General features: G+C 30.0%; 1 protein-coding gene and 2 long non-coding RNA genes across 19 annotated transcripts in view; 1 reads left to right on the forward strand and 2 right to left on the reverse strand.

Moving 5' to 3' along the window:
- Positions 1-2630, forward strand: part of LOC143232809 (uncharacterized) — a 54649-nt gene extending 52019 nt beyond the window's left edge. For 7 of the 14 annotated variants that reach the window (XR_013017763.1, XR_013017761.1, XR_013017762.1 and 4 more), the window contains one exon: positions 1260-2630. This is a non-coding gene — a long non-coding RNA (uncharacterized LOC143232809). The remainder of the gene's footprint in view (positions 1-1259) is intronic. The other 7 variants (XR_013017767.1, XR_013017766.1, XR_013017765.1 and 4 more) reach the window with 4 other exon arrangements.
- The window catches only part of LOC143232807 (uncharacterized), a 34716-nt gene extending 25837 nt beyond the window's left edge, over positions 1-8879 (reverse strand). For 3 of the 4 annotated variants that reach the window (XM_076468711.1, XM_076468712.1, XM_076468709.1), the window contains exons 1-2: positions 6169-6306; positions 3762-4070 (exon numbers count right to left, since the gene is read on the reverse strand). In XM_076468711.1, coding sequence (XP_076324826.1) covers positions 3762-3971 — 210 coding nt within the window. In that variant the 5' untranslated portion in view covers positions 3972-4070; positions 6169-6306. Of the gene's footprint in view, positions 1-3761; positions 4071-6168; positions 6307-7812; positions 7891-8642 lie in introns of those variants that run through there. The other variant, XM_076468710.1, reaches the window with a different exon arrangement.
- Positions 8880-12853: 3974 nt separating this feature from the next.
- On the reverse strand, positions 12854-22226 carry LOC143232812 (uncharacterized). Its single transcript, XR_013017775.1, has 3 exons — positions 22145-22226; positions 14963-15066; positions 12854-12957 (listed from the first exon to the last, which is right to left on the reverse strand). It is a non-coding gene; the product is annotated as an uncharacterized LOC143232812 (long non-coding RNA).
- Positions 22227-24257: the final 2031 nt, after the last annotated feature.

The raw sequence follows: 24257 nt of genomic DNA on the forward strand, positions 1-24257 counted from the left end.
TTCACCATAATGGATCTTGACATTTAATGTTTTATATTTAGGATATAACTGATTGATGTAGTAAGATCTAAAAATTAATGGATAATGTCAGTATCAAATAAAAATTAACATCACAGTGATTCACAACTTTACTAGCAAGTGTTTAGGTGTTACGATGTAAATAAGGGGAGGGTTTGGTACAGTTTTCACAGTACGTGTAAAATTAGAAAACATAACTTCTTTTATGAATAACTTCTTAAAAAATATTTACATATAATTTACTTATAAATTACTGAAGCTCTTCTCTTAGTTATCAATTCAGAGATACAAGCACTACTTCATGTTATTTATTTTCAACAAGATTAGTTGTCAGTTTTTATTAGTTTTATCATTGTCATTAATCTTATAAAAATAAAACTGATTGTTATTGTAACCACCAAAGTTTCATTCCAATGACAGAATAAACAAAGAATTACACTAATTAATACAAGTTCTTGTAAACATGTTTCATTCAGAAGTTTTTTTAAGAATGAACTGCTAGCATCACTAAACACAGATGCTACTCAGCAAGATCTTAAAATGTCAACAAGAGTTGGACATGTTGGAAAGAAAAGCTTGTAGATAAAGCTTGTGTTGAGGTTTGCACAAATCTACACAAAAAATATCTGCACTACAAATCGTTAATTTAGCAGTGTAAGACTAGAGGGAAGGCAGTTAATCATCACCACCCACAGACAATAAATAGTGGTGATTGACTGTTATATTATAATGCCACCATGGCTGAAATGAGCAAAACTGAAAAGTACTACTGAAGATCTTACAAAACAAATATTTCGTAGTTCATACTTGCACATGAACTAACATACTGAGGTTTTGTCATTATTTTAATAATTCCTCTGGCATGCAAATTATAAAGATTTTCTTATGATTATTTTGGTGCATTCATGAAAAAATTACAAGCTATATTAATTTCATTCTTGAAAATGCAAACGTGAAAAAACCCTTACATTATTTACAGCTGAACAGAAAACAAGAAAAACCTTAAAAAATTACAAGTAATTACATATCACATTTCCTTTTAGTCATTAAGAAATCAAAGTAAAAAATAAATAAATAAACAACAAAACACGTACACACATATACACTTATATACACATACCACTATAAACAGGTATTTGATCCATATAATCTTGAATAAAGCCATAAAAAAGTGCATTTTACACAACTAGAAAGAGGTAAATTTCATATTCCTAACTTTTCTTATTTATGTCACCTACCAGGTTAAAGATCATGATGCACACAAGGTTCAACAGTGCAGCAGTGACTGAGGTAGTGAGAGATACCACATTGGTAAGTGTCTGATTGCCACTCAATGTGAAGTATAGAACAGTTTCAATGGATATTCTGTAGAAAATCACACCATTCCACAGCAACAAGAGCTGAAGAATAAAAACATAAAGAATCACTGCATCGAGAGCTAGTGTAACACAGAATATATAAATTTAAAATAGTTTCAGGGAACTTAAAAAAAAAAAAACACACTTTGCTGTAGCAAACTATAACTGCATACTGGCAGTTAAAGTACAGATTTATTTGCACAGCTGGGGTTGTTTGTCCTTTTACAGAGTGGTTCACTAACTCTTTACCTAGATTTTCTAGGCAGCTAAATGTTTTGTGGGATATGATAAAACAAAAACCATGAAACCTGCAACTGATCAAACAACTCTAAAGTTATGCTTTTTTGTGGTATCTTAACCCATTTTAAAATCACTAAAAATGAGCAATTTCACAATTTTATGTTTGTCAATGTTTGGGACGTGTACAAAAATATCTTTGTACTAGATACCATGTAAGTTGGTCAAAATATGGCTGAGTAAATGATCAACAAATATCTCTAAATTATGCTTTTATCAGATCTCTTACAGCCCCCAAAAAAAAAAAAAGAAGAAAAAGGAATCCAAATGGACAAATGTAGCTATTTTTGTTTGTCATTGTATTGAGCTCATTAATATTTACATTTGTGCCAGTTGTCTTCCAGACTGCTGTAAATATAACCACACATGAACCCAAAATATATATTTTTGGGTTGTTTGATATCTGACACCTTAAAAAAGCCTAAATAAAAAAAATTAAAATACTGACTGTACATATTGGACCAAAGTATGGCCCTACCAAGTTTCAAGATAATTTGCCAAGATATGTAGGTATGGATGTTGACTGAAAATGGCTTGGATGAAGATGAAACTACAAAAAATCTATATCTCTCACATGAAGTAAAAAATATATCTCAAGATGGTTGGTATGGATATCAAAACTCTCTTTGTTAACCTGAAGCCCTAAAAAAGTTGAAACATTATTGTCTAATTTATTTTAATAAAAGTTTTAATACCCATACCATGCATCTTGAAATACACTACACCTCTCTGTGGAGATATAATTATGAGAAATAACTGTCTCGAATGTTATATTGCAGAAAATTGGAATCTGGATTCACCGAAAATAATAAAAAATCATCCCAAGTTTACAAAGTACATTTTTTAAAAACAATTTTACTTTAAACATAGAACCAAAAATCAGTGGCCATGAAGTTATAAAAGTCATCTTAATTTCAGAATGCAGCCTTACTCTAAAACATATTCTAAGTATTTTTCACTTATATGGTTAGAAGAATATAACATATGCAATGTTGTTCCGCGAGTGGCTGCTTTTATATTGGACTCACGTTAAACAAGTTTACACAAAACCTTGATAAATAATTACTTCAAAAGACACAAATCTTTATTTAAAGAGATGTTTACACTGTTACTGTGTTAAATAAAGTCTTCATTACCTATTGAACCAATTTCTAAACTTCACTGTTCTCAAAATTGGTTCTTCTTTAAATCTGAAATCTTAAATGTTCACATAACTTTAGTGTACTTCAAATTAATTCATAAATAAATACTCACAAGTAGTAACACCATGGACCAGGAAAATATGGTGCACGAGACTCGTCTCTTCCAAATAGAAACACATGGTTCATTTACCTGTTACAGTGTACATCACAGAAGCATTTGGAAAAACACATCAGTAAAAAACTAAGTAATAAATTTTCATAACTTCTAAAAAATAAAGTTCAAACACGTGGCCTTAGAAAAAAGAACAAGAACTGATAAAAAACTGCTGTAATATTCCTCTTGAACTTCAATTTACATTATTTTTGAAGGAGATAATAAAACCACAACTTTGCTATTCGAACATCTAATCTGTTTGTTTGTTTTTTAAAAAAAGGGATAAAATTTAATGAACTTTAAATGATTTGCTTTGTTTGGAATTTCGTGCAAACCTACACGAGGGCTATCTGCACTAGTCGTCCCTAATTTAGCAGTATAAGACTAGAGGGAAGGCAGCTAGTCATCACCATCCACTGCTAACTCTTGGAGTACTCTTTTACAAACAAATAATGGAATTGACCGTCACATTATAATTACAAGTCAAGTGCCTTAACCAGGTCGGGAACTTTAAATGAGAATATTACAAACAAGCATAAAAGTTAACATTTTAAACTTTCAATCTCAAACAATTTCTATCAACATCTTTTAAACTTTTATTATTAACATCTATTTTTTATACTTTGCTACCTTTGCACAACTCTTTAGGCAGTTAAATACTGATCATAGAGTACGTTCTGTAACAGGTTTTCTTTAATCCTTTTTTTCAACATGTAAACCTTCAACTTCTTTACAGAATTCCTAAAATATAGTAGTATATAGTAACATCAAAACAGTTTACATAAAACTTACCATCACGTCCAACTTGTTTGTCTGGATTTGTACAGTCTCGTGAGTCGTGTCCATCTTCACCATACTTGAACCAACCAGATTTACTTCTCCTGTCCCCACTTGCGTTAGGACGGACTCGTGACATGTGTCCATCTTCTCCACACTTGAAGCAATCAGATTTACTTCTCCTGTCCCCACTTGCGTTAGGACGGACTCGAGACATGTGTCCATCTTCACCACACTTGAAGCAATCAGATTTCCTTCTCCTGTTTCCACCTACATTAGGACAGTCTCGTGACATGTGTTCATCTTCACCACACTTAAAACATCCTGTAAAAAATGGTTAAAAGAATACTATGTAACTATATGCATGTATTGTCACCCTAACTGAAAAGAAATTAAAACTTAACACAGAAGAATATTATGTTATATATTTTTCATGTTGATTTAAAAATTTATAATAATCTATATTAGTGTTGAAAGTTCAAAGGATTAATTACATTTGATACTTTCTCAAACTATGGAGTCATGTTAAAGCAGAAATTTATATTCTGGCAAAGTAACAGGATGCAGAAAATAAAACCATGTTCAAAACAACTTACAAAAAACCTTTCCCCAGAAAAATTAAACTTAAAAGACGAGCCACGGTGAACCCAATAATAAAGATTGTATTGTTCTATAATACTGGGTTAAAACTTCAAAGTTACATGTAGCCATCCCCAATTCGTAATTAATATACTAGAGAAAATGAAGCTACTTCAATATCACTCACTACTCATGTCTAACCAAACTAACATGTAACTGTCACTCTTATAGCACACTCGTGTTTTTATGGCAACAGGTCACAAGTTATAAAATCTTATCTTATATTAATAGTTTTAACGTTCTAAAGTCTCGGCAACATCCAGCCTAATCAAGTAAGGATATTGATTCTAATCTATCCAACCTAAGTATCTGCAAGAGCTAAGTCATAAGAAATAATAAGTTAATAACCGTTTCTTCATTAATATTATAAATACCATCTAATATGAAATTGTTTTTGGTCGCAGTTTCTTTACACAGATAATTCGTTACTGCTCATGTTTCACACCAACTACTGTAAACTACAATACTGTAAAAACAAATGCAACCATGAAGTTGTTACATGTAATATTATACTCCGTGATATCAAACTGGTGCACAACAAACAGCTTTTTCTGAATCAGTATCTTTTCAGTTTTCTCCCAGTTTATAATAGTCACCAAAAACAACTTGTGGTGAAAAACTACAGATTATACAAACCTATTCTTCAAAAATTCAGACATAAATAACAGTTACAAAAAAAAAAAGACATTTAGAGTGAAATTTTATTATTTTTGTTACAGAGAAACATTTTTATGGAAATTTTTTTCACATAAGGATTAACAAATTACTATTCTTTACACTTTCAAAACTGTCATTATAAATAAAAAGACAAAATTCACAATTCATATATTCTAAATTCCCCCCCCATAACTTTCCAGATAAAATAGGAGACTAACCTGAGTTTCATACCAATGACATAATAAACAAAGAATTACACTTAATAATACAAGTTTAAATAAAGATATTTCTTGTAGACGTCTTTCATTCAGAAGTTTTTAAGAATGAACTGCTAGCATTACTGAACACAGATGCTATTCAGCAAGATCTTAAAATGTTAACAAGAGATGGACATGTTGGAAATAAAAGCTTGTCGATAAAGCTTGTGTTGAGGTTTGCACAAATCTACACAAAGGCTATCGGCACTAGAAGTCCTTAATTTAGCAGTGTAAGACTAGAGGGAAGGCGTTTAATCATCATCACCCACAGCCACACCTGAGGCTACTCTTTTACCAATGAATAGTAATGAATGGTAATGAATAGTAATTCATTACTAATGAATATGACAGATTGACTGTCATATTATAATGCCTCCATGGCTGAAATGGGCAAAACTGAAAAGTACTACTGAAGATCTTACAAAACAAATATATAGTAGTGTTACTTGCATCTGAACTTAAATACTGAGGTTTTGTCATTACTTTAATAATTTCTGTGACACGCAAAGTATAAAGATTTTCTTATGATTATTTTGGTGCATTCATGAAAAAATTCCAAGCTATATTAATTTCATTCTCGAGAATACAAACATGAAAAAACCCTTACATTATTTACAGCTGAACAGAAAACAAGTAAAACCTTAAAAAATCACAAATAATTACATATAACATTTCCTTTTAGTCATTAAGAAATCAAAGTAAAAAAATAAATAAATGAACAACAAAACACACACACACGTATATACACATACCACTATAAGCAGGTATTTGATCCATATCATATTGAATAAAGCCATAAAAAGTGCATTTTACACAACTAGAAATAGGTAAATTTCATATCCCTAACTTTTCTGATTTAAGTCACCTACCAGGTTAAAGGTCATGATGCACACAGAAGTAGTGAGAGATACCATGCTGGTAAGTGTCTGATTGCCTCTCAACGTGAAGTACAGAACAGTTTCAATGGATATTCTGTAGAAAATCACACCACCAACAAGAGCTGTAACCTAAAGAATAAAATCATAATCTCTCAAGTCTATAAAGAATCACTGCATCAAGAGCTACTGTAACACAGAATATATACCTAAATTTAAAATAGTTTCAAGGAACTTATATATATATATATATATAAACTTTGCTGTAGCAAAATATAACTGCAGTCTGGCATTTAAAGTCCAGATTTCTTTGCACAATTGGAGGTTGTTTGTCCTTTTACAGAGTGGTTCACTAAGTCTTTACCTAGATTTTCTAGGTTTTGTAGGATATGATAAAACAAAAACCATGAAACCTGCAACTGATCAAACAACTCTAAAGTTATGCTTTTTTGTGGCATCTTAACCCATTTTATAATTACTAAAAATGGGCAATTTCACAATTTTTTGTTTGAGACGTGTACAAAAATATCTTTGTACCAGATACCATGCAAGTTGGTCAAAATATGGCTGAGTAAATGATCATCAAATATCTCTAAATTATGCTTTTATCAGATCTCTTACAGCCGCCCCCCCCAAAAAAAAAAAAAAAGAAGAAAAAGGATTCCAAATGGACAAATGTAGCTATTTTTGTTTGTCATTGTATTGAGCTCATTAATATTTACATTTGTGCCAGTTGTCTTCCAGACTGCTGTAAATATAACCACACATGAGCCCAAAATATATATTTTTGGGTTGTTTGATATCTGACCCCTTAAAAAAGCCTCAATAAAAAAAATTAAAATACTGACTGTACATATTGGACCAAAGTATGGCCCTACCAAGTTTCAAGATAATTTGCCAAGATATGTAGGTATGGAAGTTGACTGAAAAGAACTTGGATGAAGATGAAACAAAAAATCTATATCTCTCACATGAAATAAAAATATTATCTCAAGATGGTTGGTATGGATATCAAAACTCTCTTTGTTAACCTGAAGCCCTAAAAAAGTTGAAACATTATTGTCTAATTTATTTTAATAAAAGTTTTAATACCCATACCATGCATCTTGAAATACACTACACCTCTCTGTGGAGATATAATTATGAGAAATAACTGTCTCGAATGTTATATTGCAGAAAATTGGAATCTGGATTCACTGAAAATAATAAAAAATCATCCCAAGTTTACAAAGTACATTTTTTAAAAACAATTTTACTTTAAACATAGAACCAAAAATCAGTGGCCATGAAGTTATAAAAGTCATCTTAATTTCAGAATGCAGCCTTACTCTAAAACTTATTCTAAGTATTTTTCACTTATATGGTTAGAAGAATATAACATATGCAATGTTGTTCCGAGTGGCTGCTTTTATATTGGACTCACGTTAAACAAGTTTACACAAAACCTTGATAAAAAATTACTTCAAAAGACACAAATCTTTATTTAAAGAGATGTTTACACTGTTACTGTGTTAAATTACCTATTGAACCAATTCCTAAACTTCATTGTTCTCAAAATTGGTTCTTCTTTAAATCTGAAATCTTAAATGTTCACATAACTTTAGTGTACTTCAAATTAATTCATAAATAAATACTCACAAGTAGTAACACCATAGACCAGGAAAATATGGTGCACGAGACTCGTCTCTTCCAAATGGAAACACATGGTTCATTTACCTGTTACAGTGTACATCACAGAAGCATTTGGAAAAACACATCAGTAAAAAACTAAGTAATAAATTTTCATAACTTGTAAAAAATAAAGTTCAAACACGTGGCCTTAGAAAAAGAACAAGAACTGATAAAAAACTGCTGTAATATTCCTCCTGAAGTTCAATTTACATTATTTTTGAATAAGATAATAAAACCACAACTTTGCTATTCGAACATCTAATCTGTTTGTTTGTTTTTTAAAAAAAGGGATAAAATTTAATGAACTTTAAATGATTTGCTTTGTTTTGAATTTCGCGCAAAGCTACACGAGGGCTATCTGCACTAGTCGTCCCTAATTTAGCAGTATAAGACTAGAGGGAAGGCAGCTAGTCATCACCATCCACTGCTAACTCTTGGAGTACTCTTTTACAAACAAATAATGGAATTGACCGTCACATTATAATTACAAGTCAAGTGCCTTAACCAGGTCGGGAACTTTAAATGAGAATATTACAAACAAGCATAAAAGTTAACATTTTAAACTTTCAATCTCAAACAATTTCTATCAACATCTTTTAAACTTTTATTATTAACATCTATTTTTATACTTTGCTATCTTTGCACAACTCATTAGGCAGTTAAATACTGATCATAGAGTACGTTTTGTAACAGGTTTTCTTTAATCCTTTTTCAACATGTAAACCTTCAACTTCTTTACAGACTTCCTAAAATATAGTAGTATATAGTAACATCAAAACAGTTTACATAAAACTTACCATCACGTCCAACTTGTTTGTCTGGATTTGTACAGTCTCGTGAGTCGTGTCCATCTTCACCATACTTGAACCAACCAGATTTACTTCTCCTGTCCCCACTTGCGTTAGGACGGACTCGTGACATGTGTCCATCTTCTCCACACTTGAAGCAATCAGATTTACTTCTCCTGTCCCCACTTGCGTTAGGACGAGACATGTGTCCATCTTCACCACACTTGAAGCAATCAGATTTCCTTCTCCTGTTTCCACCTACATTAGGACATGACATGTGTTCATCTTCACCACACTTAAAACATCCTGTAAAAATGGTTAAAAGAATACTATGTAACTATATGCATGTATTGTCACCCTAACTGAAAAGAAATTAAAACTTAACACAGAAGAATATTATGTTATATATTTTTCATGTTGATTTAAAAATTTATAATAATCTATATTAGTGTTGAAAGTTCAAAGGATTAATTACATTTGATACTTTCTCAAACTATGGAATCATGTTAAAGCCGAAATTTATATTCTGGCAAAGTAACAGGATGCAGAAAATAAAACCATGTTCAAAACAACTTACAAAAACCTTTCCCCAGAAAAATTAAACTTAAAAGACGAGCCACGGTGAACCCAATAATAAAGATTATATTGTTCTATAATACTGGGTAAAAACTTCAAAGTTACATGTAGCCATCCCCAATTCTTAATTAAACAAATGTCCTTACTGTAAAACCAAATGCATTTTAGTTTAAGTCTATAGAATAAACACAGTACAGCTAGACATCCAAATCAACCATAATATACAACTATCAATTTCAATGATAATGCCACATAAAATAACTGATTCACTGAAATTATGTTTAACTCAATTTATCACAAAATTATTTAAAATATTTTAAGGTAAATTAATGGTTCAAAACATATCAACCAATAAAAATTAATGGTTCCAATTATTATTATTTGCAATTATTCCAGATACAAATGGCTTGTGTGAAAATAATTAATTAGCTAAACACTGATTAATTAGTCCAGTTGATTAATCACATACCACTTTCCATCAATCACATAGCTCTAAGTAACTGATTTATCTGAGGTATAATTTTATCTTTTTCTCCCCTTATTCATACCTGTGAGCATCACCCAACAAGGTAAAGCACCCATACAGAAAACACAACACTCCTACTAATGAAGCTGAAATCAGCATACAGGTGTAAAATCCAAGCCAAGCAAAGTACAGGCCAATCTTAACTCCAAAATACTCCCAGACAAAATTGACAGGAACAAACACTGAAGTGATTTGTATCAAACAAAAATATAGTGGATACAATAACTAATGAGATACTCCAAAAAATCAATCCTTATGAATTTATTTTTATAAAGATTTGTCTCAATTTTAAACTCTGACTAGTATGAGAGCAAGGTGATTTCATGCTAAAATTAATAAAATTTATATATCTTTAATATTTCAGTTTCCAAATTTCATTTGCAGAGCTTCTAGAATCTTCTAATTCAATATCAAGTTATTTTTGGTAAAAAAATTTACATGTTATGCATTATTTTCTCTACCCTTACACCACATGAGCTTGACCCACTGTAACCACACCAAAACAAAATATGAAATAACATTTTTCCTTTCTAAAATCCTTGCAAATTACAATAGAAGCTTATCATATTTATCCTGACTATTGTCAGGCTTGTATCAGTTAAATATGACAACTTTCTATAAACTAAGCTCACGTAACAAGCTAGAATCACCTTGTATACACTTGGTTCAAATTACAGCATAAAATTATGTAACACACACGATCTTCAGATGTATATACAAATATTGCAAATAAATTAATCTATTTCTTCATTTATATTTTCTCATGTCACCTAATAAGTTTTTTTTTTACTTTTATAACAAACAAAATATGTACACATAAAATAACAAAATCTAGTATTTAATTGTGAATGCTGTAATTTCTTTTGTTGTCAAAAAACTTTAAGTGTTGAAAGATGCTAACCCAAATTTTCACTGGGCTGTTTTTTGATTTTTCCCCAAATTATTTATTAATTTCAAATATATACTTTAGAGCACAAACAGTAATAAACACAAAGCATACAATGTTCTATAATTATTACAATTTACCTGGTTTTCTAACCAAACATTGTGCATTAAAACAATTTCCTATAACATTATGTTATGTATTAGGAAAATCTGCAAGATCTGAAAGTATTCAATCTCAGTCAATCAAATACAAGTGAAAGACTACTAAGTTCAGCAACTTAGAACAAACAAGTGCCATCACGTCATACAGAAATGACTAAGACGTTACAAATTAACATATTTTACTTTTGAAATTCAGATATTAAAACTATATTACATAATAGAAACATTTCATTAACTACATACCTATACTATTAGATCTACATCTGTTTTAATTATTACCACATCTTTATAGAATTTCATAGCTCAATGAAAATAATACATTAGCAACACAGAGAGAATTCTCTACCTCCTATCATGACTGACTCTCCTTATATATAATTATTGTATTTGGAATAATCTCTTTCAAAACACAACCATGTACGAATAAATTACCAACTGAGACTCTAAACATGACATACAAATATAAGATGTTTTTTTGCAATTTCAATCTTTAGGCAATGCTCAAAACTTTTATAAAGTTTCTTTTATATAAAATAAATAAATTCTGTCCAGGTAATTAATTATTAACACTCACTTGATGTCATCAAGAGGTTTTTTATATATTATCGAAAATGAAGCCCAGTTGTTCATTAACCATTTCGAGGAGCTTTTTTCATCTGAAGAATCACATTCCCCTAATAATACATCAAAGTGAATTATCAACATAACTATTATTTTACTGTCACAAATTCATCAGGTCATAAACCTGATATAATACACACTCGCTGTACAAATAACCTGTAAACAATACTTTTAACATATGAAAAATTGTACTTTCACAATACTTTATCAGCATCAAGCACACTTGAAATGACGAGAATCCAATAAGTTAACTGAAAGGAAAGGCAGCTTCATACACACGTACCATTGTGAAAAAAAATAGAAGAAAAACATGGTATAAATACATAAGAGATGAAATATTTCAATATAAAAAAAATGTAGAGTGATTGCAATGACTTTTATTCGTCACTATATATCATATAATATATTGGAACCACGTCATCATATTAATTCAAACCCAAGCACACGCGTCAAGTACTTTAGGGTTGCCAGTGACTAATTTTTTTTTTAGTAGTTTAGGAAGCATATAACCATATTATTATTTACCAAATTTTCATTTTCTTATTTTGATGAAATAAGGTTTCATTATACTGTTCTGCTGAACCATTGAAAACAGGATTCAAAATTAAAAGCTTACAGAGAAATAAAAGAAACTCATTGGATTGCTAATCTAAATACTGTTCAACCTTTTGGACTTCATCTAGAACCTGAATCGATGATCTTCATTCAGTGGTTTCATCTTTGTCAAAAAAAATATTTTTTTTTCTTTCCTTATTTCTCCTTCTATAGGCGGAAAGCTGAATTTAGTAAAACATACTATTTAAGATAATTTTTTATAAATTGATTAATATTTTTTTCAAACTGTCTCCAGGTGTCACCTTTACTTCACTAAATGCTTAAGTATAGTTTTAAATACACACATATTCAGCCATTTCTAAAGTAAAATATTCCTAACACCTTTTAGCGACATTCTCTTACACTGGAAATGAGACATTTTACACTAGAACATAGAGAAATAGACATTTCTTCACGAAAACCAGATGACAGTCTTGATGTTACTAAACTACCTTATTTGTATTACACATATCCTCATTTGATTACACCACCATTTCCTATTTGTAACTTGAAGAGGTCCACCTTCAAAAAAGATGCTCAAATTCTGAGGTTTGTATTAATGTCTATCAAGACATCTTGAACCTACATGTTTTTACAACATCTTGAACGACATATTGTATATTGTCTAAATAAAAAAAGCACACACACCTACAATGCTTACAGTGGGTAAGAGCAGAATTAACTCACTTTTAACCAAACTGTTTATTATCAAATAGACTCTATATGTATTGTATCACAACACATAACATCACGTTTTTTTGCCTGTTATAATGCTAACTATATAGGACTGACCTAAACATTAGGGAAAGGTTGCTTATTTTCTACATAAAATACAGAGTGGACGAAAAGATGAGTTATTTTTGCAAAAGTGAACGTCTGGCCTAATCTTCGTATCTATATCCTTCTACGTCACACCATGGACATAAAATAGCGTCCTTGTAGTCTTCACAAATGTCCTTACTGTAAAACCAAATGCATTTTAGTTTTAAGTCTATAGAATAAACACAGTACAGCTAGACATCCAAATCAACCATAATATACAACTATCAATTTCAATGATAATGCCACATAAAATAACTGATTCACTGAAATTATGTTTAACTCAATTTATCACAAAAATTATTTAAAATAATTTAAGGTAAATTAATGGTTCAAAACATATCAACCAATAAAAATTAATGGTTCCAATTATTATTATTTGCAATTATTCCAGATACAAATGGCTTGTGTGAAAATAATTAATTAGCTAAACACTGATTAATTAGTCCAGTTGATTAATCACATACCACTTTCCATCAATCACATAGCTCTAAGTAACTGATTTATCTGAGGTATAATTTTATCTTTTTTCTCCCCCTTATTCATACCTGTGAGCATCACCCAACAAGGTAAAGCACCCATACAGAAAACACAACACTCCTACTAATGAAGCTGAAATCAGCATACAGGTGTAAAATCCAAGCCAAGCAAAGTACAGGCCAATCTTAACTCCAAAATACTCCCAGACAAAATTGACAGGAACAAACACTGAAGTGATTTGTATCAAACAAAATATAGTGGATACAATAACTAATGAGATACTCAAAAATCAATCCTTATGAATTTATTTTTATAAAGATTTGTCTCAATTTTAAACTCTGACTAGTATGAGAGCAAGGTGATTTTCATGCTAAAATTAATAAAATTTATATATCTTTAATATTTCAGTTTCCAAATTTCATTTGCAGAGTTTCTAGAATCTTCTAATTCAATATCAAGTTATTTTTGGTAAAAATTTACATGTTATGCATTATTTTCTCTACCCTTACACCACATGAGCTTAGGCCACTGTAACCACACCAAAACAAAATATGAAATAACATTTTTCCTTTCTAAAATCCCTGCAAATTACAATAGAAGCTTATCATTATTTATCCTGACTATTGTCAGGCTTGTATCAGTTAAATATGACAACTTTCTATATACTAAGCCTACGTAACAAGCTAGGAATCACCTTGTATACACTTGGTTCAAATTACAGCATAAAATTATGTAACACACGATCTTCATATGTATATACAAATATTTCAAATAAATTAATCTATTTCTTCATTTATATTTTCTCATGTCACCTAATAAGTTTTTTTTTTTTTACTTTTATAACAAACAAAATATGTACATATAAAATAACACAAATCTAGTACTTAATTGTGAATGCTGTAATTTCTTTTGTTGTCAAAAACTTTAAGTGTTGAAAGATGCTAACCCAAATTTTCACTGGGCTGTTTTTGATTTTTTCCCAAATTATTTATTAATTTCAAATATATACTTTAGAGCACAAACAGTAATAAACACAAAGCATACAATGTTCTATAATTATTACAATTTACCTGGTTTTCTAACCAAACATTGTGCATTAAAACAATTTCCTATAACATTATGTTATGTATTAGGAAAATCTGCAAGTCTGAAAGTTGTATTCAATCTCAGTCAATCAAATACAAGTGAAAAGACTACCTAAGTTCAGCAACTTAGAACAAACAAGTGCCATCACGTCATACAGAAATGACTAAGACGTTACAAATTAACATATTTTACTTTTGAAATTCAGATATTAAAACTATATTACATAATAGAAACATTTCATTAACTACATACCTATACTATTAGATCTACATCTATTTTAATTATTACCACATCTTTATAGAATTTCATAGCTCAATGAAAATAATACATTAGCAACACGAGAGAATTCTCTACCTCCTATCATGACTGACTCTCCTTATATATAATTATTGTATTTGGAATGATCTCTTTCAAAACACAACCAGTACGAATAAATTACCAACTGAGACTCTAAACATGACATACAAATATAAGATGTTTTGGCAATTTCAATCTTTAGGCAATGCTCAAAACTTTTATAAAGTTTCTTTTTATATTAAATAAATAAATTCTGTCCAGGTAATTAATTATTAACACTCACTTGATGTCATCAAGAGGTTTTTTTTTATATATTGTCGAAAATGAAGCCCAGTTGTTCATTAACCATTTCCGAGGAGCTTTTTCATCTGAAGAATCACATTCCCCCTAATAATACATCAAAGTGAATTATCAACATAACTATTATTTTACTGTCACAAATTCATCAAACCTGATATAATACACACTCGCTGTACAAATAACTGTAAACAATACTTTTAACATATGAAAAATTGTACTTTCACAATACTTTATCAGCATCAAGCACACTTGAAAGACGAATCAATAAGTTAACTGAAAGGAAAGGCAGCTTCATACACATTATCATTGTGAAAAAAATAGAGAAGAAAAACATGGTATAAATACATAAGAGATGAAATATTTAAATATAAAAAAATGTAGAGAGTGATTGCAATGACTTTTATTCGTCACTATATATCATATAATATATTGGAACCACGTATCATACGTAACAAATCCAAACACACCGTCAAGTACTTTAGGGTTGCCAGTGACTAATTTTTTTTTAGTAGTTTAGGAAGCATATAACCATATTATTATTTACCAAATTTTCGTTTTCTTATTTTGATGAAATAAGGTTTCATTATACTGTTCTGCTGAACCATTGAAAACAGGATTCAAAATTAAAGCTTACAGAGAAATAAAAGAAACTCATTGGATTGCTAATCTAAATACTGTTCAACCTTTTGGACTTCATCTAGAACCTGGAATCAATGATCTTCATTCAGTGGTTTCATCTTTGTCAAAAAAAATATTTTTTTTCTTTCCTTATTTCTCCTTCTATCATGAAAGCTGAACTTTTGTTTTTTTTATATAATCTATATAAAATAATCCTGAGCACTTTATAAAGTGGACCTTTGTCTTTAGAAGAAAACATTCACAGAAAAAAAAAAGTCCACCTTTCAAAAGTGGTCACACTTTATGGTTATTATTTTGTGTCGAGTCTTCTTGAACCCATGTGTTTTTATTAAAATCATGAAAACTGTATGAATAGTGTATTTTAGTTTCTGCTCATACACTCACCTAATATTTATATAGGAAACTTTAAAACATGCATGTACGACAATACTGATTAATTCTTGTGAATTATTCAGCTAGATGTGTAACACAGTTGATCATCTCTGGGGCTTAATCTTAAAGAAGATTTGTGCATCTATACAGTAACTGTTTGAAATGCTGATAACAACACAAGGGATATCTGTGCCCACCATAAGTATTAAAACCAGGTTTCTAATACTGTAAGCCTGCAGATATAAAGAAATATAACAATTACAAATGGTGTAATGCATGTCACATGAAAGTTAGTGAATGCATTAGTTCTCTTTCTATTGTAAATGTAAGATATGAAGGGCTTTAAATACAAAGTACAAGTGAAAACACTTATGATCTCTCTTTCTCTAAACAGACAGTCATGTCATACAATGGTTTTCATGCATCTTACTGGTAACGTAGAGTAGTGGATTCATCCTTTCCAATAATAAAAAAGTCCAAGAGTTGGAGCTAAGTGACACTGATTAGCTATTTTCTCTCTAGTTTCTCACTTAAAAATAATGGATGGCTAATCAAATAGTTCTCAAGCACATTTTCACTATATTAATAAATAACCAGCATATAATTTACAAAAATGTATAGTTAGTGCTTAACAACACATTTTCAACAAATGTAATTTACATACATATCCTATTTTTAATAATCTGATCAAGCTGGTATTGGGTATAGTTAAACATGATGTAGTCTAATGCAATGTATAACCACATGGTGTTTGTGCTATATAAAAAAAAACAGTTTGTAAACTACTAAATTTATTTGAGAATTAGTTTAGACTAATAAAATCTACCATTACATAACTAGGATAAAAAGCATCAAATGGAATTTACTTTAGGTGTTTCAATTTATTTATACACCAGTTTGAATCACTGGTCTCAAATTTTATAGCTGTAAAAACTCTGATAACAACTGTCATGACAGACAAAACGTATTTACCGATTGAACCGAAAAACTGATAATTGTACACATGAAAATCATTTGATAAAATTCACTGTTTAATTGCACATATCCTGAAAAACACAGAACCCTGGGTGAAAAGCATGGGTTTTGTGGCTGACCCTACTGCAAGTCCATAAGTTCACGATACATCTACCATTCAGGAGAAAACCCTTTCAATCTTCTCAATAATCTAAAAATAATTACAATATTACTTTCTAGTGCAACTGTTTGCAAAATCAACTGCTACATCACCACCCACTGCCAAGTCTTAGGTTACTCTTTTACCAACAAACAGTGTGACTGATCTTTACAATACAAGTTCCCTACAGTCAACAGGAAGAACAAGGTTAACAGTTCTTATAAGATAGAATCTGTAGTTTTCTTTAGTTCTATTTTATAACTTTTTATAAGGATGGAGATTAGGAATTTTAATAAGTAGAAATGTGTGGTTTCATTTCTAATTCAAAAAAATTAAGGGCAACTGCCCAGTAAAAACAAGTGTTTACACTTTATTTGCACCATTTGATAACAACATTAAACCCCACTGTTAATATCCATTAAACCAGTGGTTCCCAACCAAAATTTTAATATGTTCTTGCACCCCTCACAGTAATTATTTATTTAAGAATAAAAATGAAGGTGGCCAAAACAAATTTTTATAATTAGTTTTTAATGATATATAAACAAAAACAAAACATTTCGAAATGAAAAAATATTACAACAAACTAAAAGTTGCATAAACCCTACATGGCCTACAAAAAAATAAATTTTCATCCATGCATGAAATTTCTTTGAATTTGGAATGTTCAAATATTCATAAGCCAATTTAAATTTAATGACTCTTTTGTTCCTCTTTATTTCTTACAAGTTTTTCAAAGCATGGCACAATTTTTGAATATGTCGGACAGTACTCTTGATATAAACAAACAAAAATTGAAATGTTATCTCGCACCTCCAAGGGATACGAGCACCTCTGGTTGGGAACCATTGCATTAAACACTAATGTCATTCAAATACAATATCAGTGTTTTAATATTAAAAATCATGCATCAGGTAACTCTCACATTTACATATGTATTTCAGAAAGTCATCACATTAACACCACAGATGTTAATAATATTGTGTAGTGATTATAATTTTGGTAGGTATATTGAATCCTTGTAAAAGTAAGACCAAGAAATAAATTTGGTTTAAATTTCATACACATGTATAACTACATCCACAAATACTTGATTAAAACTTTATATATATACATATACAATTTAGTTTTAGATGACAAATCTATGCAGCAAACAACAGTATATTATACAGAATTGAAACTTTATTTGTGTCAAATAGAAATATTAACACTAAAGAACTACTCTAAATTACTAATTTGGTGTTTAGATCTTGATACAATATCGGAATATTCTTTCAAGTTGGAACTAACAAATGTTGTATTACCCCAAGACATTTTGAATAAATGGTTGGATGTTATAAACCACACACACCATTGATAGCATCATTGCAACAAAATAATAATGGGAAATATAATGTAATTACAAACATCGTAAAATATAACCAATGTCCATTTTCCTTATTGGCTATGTACTTTCAATAAAAGTATCAGCTTTAATTACTCTTTTTATGACTGTCTTTTCTCTTTTTCTTTTCCAACCAAATCCTTCAGCTTTCCTAACAATGTTATATTAGAAACTGGTGATGAGAAAATCCATATATAATTTAATTTTACCATGATTTAAGCCATAACTGCATTAGCCAATTAACTCTAAGGTCTCATTTTAATAGCCTTCATTTATATTTACATTATACAATTGGCATGTTTCTCAAACAATTATTTAATGAAAGGGTATAACTGTTAACGAAACTGGTATCTTAACTGTCAATAAGTTTACACTAAATGCCTTAAAAACGCATTCATTCAGTTTATTAACACATAAAATTATGTACAATTAGAAGATGTTTCACAGATAATATTCAATTCTACAAAAATATGTCTGACATATATAAATCTAAATTTTTCAACCTTTTTATCACACTCATTTTTATTACTCACATAATGCATATAATGTTTACACACACACATGGACAAAAAGCAAAATCAACTAGCAAAAGTAAATATACCCCACAATTTAAAAAATCAAGAAACCATATCAGGCTGCATATCACATATTCCCAACATCAGCAGAAAAATAACCAACATTTGGCAAAAAACTAGCAACAAAATATGACATTCAAGTTAATACCAAATTTATTCACATAACTAAGGTCTATACTATATAAAAACTACACTGACAAATATAACACCAATATTATAAAATACAATGTGATAACTGCCATGACTTCTATGTTGGAAAAACAAGTATAAAAATGGAAACCAGATTCAACTAACATAAAAAGTCACCTTCACATTTTTTAAATACTGCAACTCAAATAAACACAACATAACCATAGAAAACACCCAAACCATAAATAAACAAACAAATGCAAAATTAAAGAAGCCTTCCCAAACAATAACTTAAGCACAAAATGAAGGTGGTCCTTTGTGTTGGTTTATATCTAAGTATAATCAATCATCTAAACACACCCTCTACATTCCTACACTCAGTTACACAACCACCTTCAAACATGTAGTCAGCTACTGGTCAATAACCCTTTCTTTCTTTGTGAACAAGAAGATAACTAACGAAAGTCGAAACATTGTTTGTTTTTCAATATATAATTTTCTCTACAAGTGAGTTTGTCTCGTCATGACAGAATATGTGATTTGGATTGTCTACCAATCCATTTCCTACTCAGAAGAAGATGAAGGGTCATTCAATGGTCAAATCATCCAGAGGTGACCCCCACAGAATGCCTTAAAAAAAATTCAAGTGCTCATCTACCCATATCATGAAAAATTGCCAAAGATTAGATCAATATCTCTAATAGTTTCTGACTTACATCTCTGTAAAATTTAATTTTTTGGGGGGCAAATTCATTTTTTTGGGCAACTTTGGCAGCTTAAACCAGGTGGTAGAAGGTTGATATTTGCTACACAGACTGAATTAATCTCACAGAATTCAACAATGGTCTCAAACCAAGTTTATCTCTCTTATAATTTACATTGTAAGGTAGTAAAATGACCTGAAACCCCAAAATCCTAAAAAACATTGGTTTATGTAATAAGCCATTGCTCTAAGACTTAATATGGTACAAAGCTGATTTTTTTTTCTAATTTCCTATAACATATCAGTTGAAAAATCAGCAATTGTTGTAATTAAAGGTCTGTTAGATCTGTAAAAACATTTAGCTGCATGTAACTTATGATTTTGCTAAAAATAGCCCTACTTCAGGCCACAGTTTGACCATGTCACCAATTACTCAACCATTTCAGATTTTACCATATATTCTTACATCTGTGAGTATGATCTACAAAACAAATCAGGATAGTTATAAATTTTTTTTAAAGTATCCTCTGAACATACATTTTTTATTTAAAAAAAAAATTAAGTTCAGGTGTGTTATTGTGTGCAAACATATCCATACATATACAAACATATTTGAAAATACCTGTCAGAATTGTATGAATCCCACTGAAATATTTTCACCCTTTCACAATGTCAAAATGAAGTTGTAAGAAACAAGAAAGAATTAATTCATTTCTGAACATGTTTATTGGCATAACTAGTTAGATGGCAATGCAAATATATTATATATGCATTACAGTTATGCAGATATGGCTGAGTTTAAGATTCATAATATAATAAATACAAAGGAAAATCAGACAAAAACACAGTGCTACAACAAGGGATAACTGAGAAAGATTACAGTCACACCAATCATGACAATGAAATGATTCAAAAACTGCTTTTGCAATAAATTAGCCTTCACAATATCAAATAAACATTGCTTTGTTCAGACAGCTTGAATAAATTTCTGAAATTCGAGTTTAATTATGCTGAAATCACTTTGACTTAGAACATAGTGGCAAGAACTACTGCCTTGCACAGTAGGTGCACTTATCAGACAAAGAATATGTTAGCAACGACTCCAGCTTTCATCTTTGCAGACCATGAGAACAGTTTCTTAATTTCTTCATAAATGACACCAACACATCGAAATGTTCATCTAATCTATCTTTTATGCATGCCACATATTTCCCTGGCTGATAATTGTCATTCCTATCATAAGACCCTATTTGAGCTGCTGCAGCATCACTTTCACTGCTACTACCAACAGTTACAATTGTGTACACATCTGATAGCCTTCTCATCATTGTTGGTAGAGTGGGGAATTAAGCTATGATGTGACCTAATACCTGCTGCAGTTTTGCATTTTTCATAGCCTCAAATAGATCAAACTTTATACACTTCTGCAGGACTGATTCCTGATTGACAAGAAAGACCTGAAAGTGGTCCTTTGCCCAAAAAATTTATTATTTTACACAACCTTGATTTTTTTGAAGATCATGTTCAGAGATGTAAGAATATATGGTAAAGGCTGATTAGAATATTTCAATGGGATTCTTAAATTATTGCAAAATTGTATGGATATATTTGTACACAGTTTTTTTTTCAAGTAAACAACAACTCAAAAGGTAGATTGAACACCATCCTGACTTTTTTTTGTAGATCATATTCAGAGATGTAAGAATATATGGTACATAACTGAAAAGGCTGAATAACTGGTGACATGGTCAAACTGTGACCTGAAGTAGGGCTATTTTTAGCTAAATCATGCAACTACATTTTTTTACCGGAGACCTAATGAACTTTTATGTACAACGGATTTATCAACGGATATGTTTTGGGAAATTTGAAAAGAAAATTTAGCTTTGTATCACATTAAGTCTTAGAGCTATGGCTTATCAAATAAACCAATGTTTTTTTTACAACTTTGGGTTTTCAGGAGATTTTAGAACCTCACAACTGACACCTAAAAGAAAAACCAATAATGAAGAAATTGCAAAGCAAAAGAGTGTAAAAGTTCATTTTTTTAAGATTTCAGTTTCGGTTTTAACCGAAGTTTTTGTTTCTTTCAAACCCAAACTGAAACCTAACAGAAAACACTAGAAAGAGAAAACGTGCGATTGGAACCGGAATATCATTTTAATATCTTACACTTTAGAATCTGAATCTATTTACATACTGTTTTGATGAGGTTTAGGGTTAGAATATAAAAATTTTCCTTTACTTACGTACGTATCACTTGGAGACTACTGGATCACGTTAACGTCAAAGAATTTTTGTGATATAACTTTAAACAGGCTGACAAAAGTTAGAAGTGGTAATAAACTTTTTCTTATAAACGTTTGTTTCATCGGATTTCGACCCTTTTTCAAATTACTTTTTCATTTCTTGCGGTCTTTTTGTTGACGTAACTCACATAACTCACACGTTATGCGTAAATATCAATAATTCTGGAAAACCTCAAAAAAAAACCTCAACTCGTTACAGTAAAAAACAAATTGGCTACATTAATTTAGAGAAATATCATTTTGATATCTTGCACTTTACAATATTAATATACTGTTGTTTATTCCTAACATAATATTGTTTTGAAGAGTTAACGCACATAAATTGTTGTAAACAACTGAGCATGCGTAGATTCAAATATATCGATAATTCTGGAAAACCGTAAAAGAAACAAAAATCCTATGAAAATGAACTTTTTCTTTCAAATCGAAACTGAAACCTATTAATGTAGAAATTCAAAAGAAAAAACCAGTAATGAAGCATTATTAAGGAAAATACTGTTTTTCCTTCAGGTTTTACTTTTAATTTGAAAGAAACAGAAACTACGGTTCAAATCGAAACTGAAACCTAAAAAAATAAACTTTTAAAAGAATATGATTTTAATATCTTACACTTTAGTATATTTATATACTGTTTTGAAGACGTAACGCACATAAATTGTTGTAGACAACAGCAAGTGAGCATGCGTAGATTCAAATACATCAATAATTCTGGAAAACCGAAAAAGAAACAACAAAACCTAAGAAAATGAACTTTTTCTTTCAAATCGAAACTGCAATTAAATTTCAGTTTATTCACCTGTATTCGAAAGCAATACCCTTTCAAAGTTTATTTTTTAGGTTTTCAACGGTATTTTTTATTTCTTTCAAATCGAAACCAAAACCTAAAAGGAAAACTATTAATAAAGCAATTCTAAAGGAAAATACTGTTTTACTCTCAAGATGAAAGAAACAGTAACTACGGTTCAAATCGAAACAAAACATAAGAAAATAAACTTTTAATTATTTTTCGTACTAATTTCTTCAGTACTCCAATCTCTTTCAAATCGAAACAGAAACTTAAAATTAAAATCACTAATAAAGAAATACGAAAGCAATATCTTTTCATAGTTAAAACAAGCTAATTACGACTAGAAACGCTTAAAACCGGTCTAAATGACGATTTCTTTACACATAAAACAGTGTAAAAACAAGGAAATTGAAACAACAAACGATTAAAACCGGTCTAAAACACAAATTCTAATAATACATAAAAAAGTGAAAAACAAGTTAATTCAGATTAAATTAATTCTTAAAACAGATTAAAAAGACGAATTCTCGTAAAACACTGGAAACAGCATAAAAACAGTGTAAAAACAAACAAATTGACACTAGAAATGCTTAAAACCGGTCTAAGAAACCAGCATAAAACAGTTTAAAAACCAGACAATTGAGACAAGAAACGATTAAAACAGGTTTAAAAGACGAATTGTTATAAATCGCTGGAAACAGCATAAAAACAGTGTAAAAACATGGAAATTGAGAGTAGAACCGGTCTAAAAGACGAATTCTGGAAATACGAAGTAACACCATATAAACAGTGAAAAACAAGATAATTCAGACTAGAAACGCTTAAAACAGATTTAAAAGACGAATTCTTCTAAAATGCTAGAAACAGCATAAAAAAAATTGTAAAAAGCAACAAATTGAGATTACAAACAATTAAAAAAAGTCTAAAAGAACAATTCTTATAAAACGGTGAATATAGCAGAAAAACTACAAAAACAAGGAAATTAAGAGCGCTTAAAACCGGTCTAGAAAATTAATTCTTGTAAAACGCTGGAATCAACATAAAACAGTATAATAACTAGCAAATTGAAACGAAAAACGATTAAAACAGGTTTAAATGTTATAAATCGCTGGAAACAGCATAAAAACAATGTAAAAACATAGAAATTGAGAGTAGAAACGCTTAAAACGTTGAAACCAGCATAAAAGAAACCAGTTAAGAATTCTTGTAAAATGGTAAAATCAGAAAGAAACACAGAAGCATCCAAGAAGTTGAGATTACAAATAC

The sequence above is a fragment of the Tachypleus tridentatus genome, chromosome 11, assembly GCF_004210375.1.
Source record: "Tachypleus tridentatus isolate NWPU-2018 chromosome 11, ASM421037v1, whole genome shotgun sequence".
Lineage (NCBI taxonomy): Eukaryota > Metazoa > Arthropoda > Merostomata > Xiphosura > Limulidae > Tachypleus > Tachypleus tridentatus.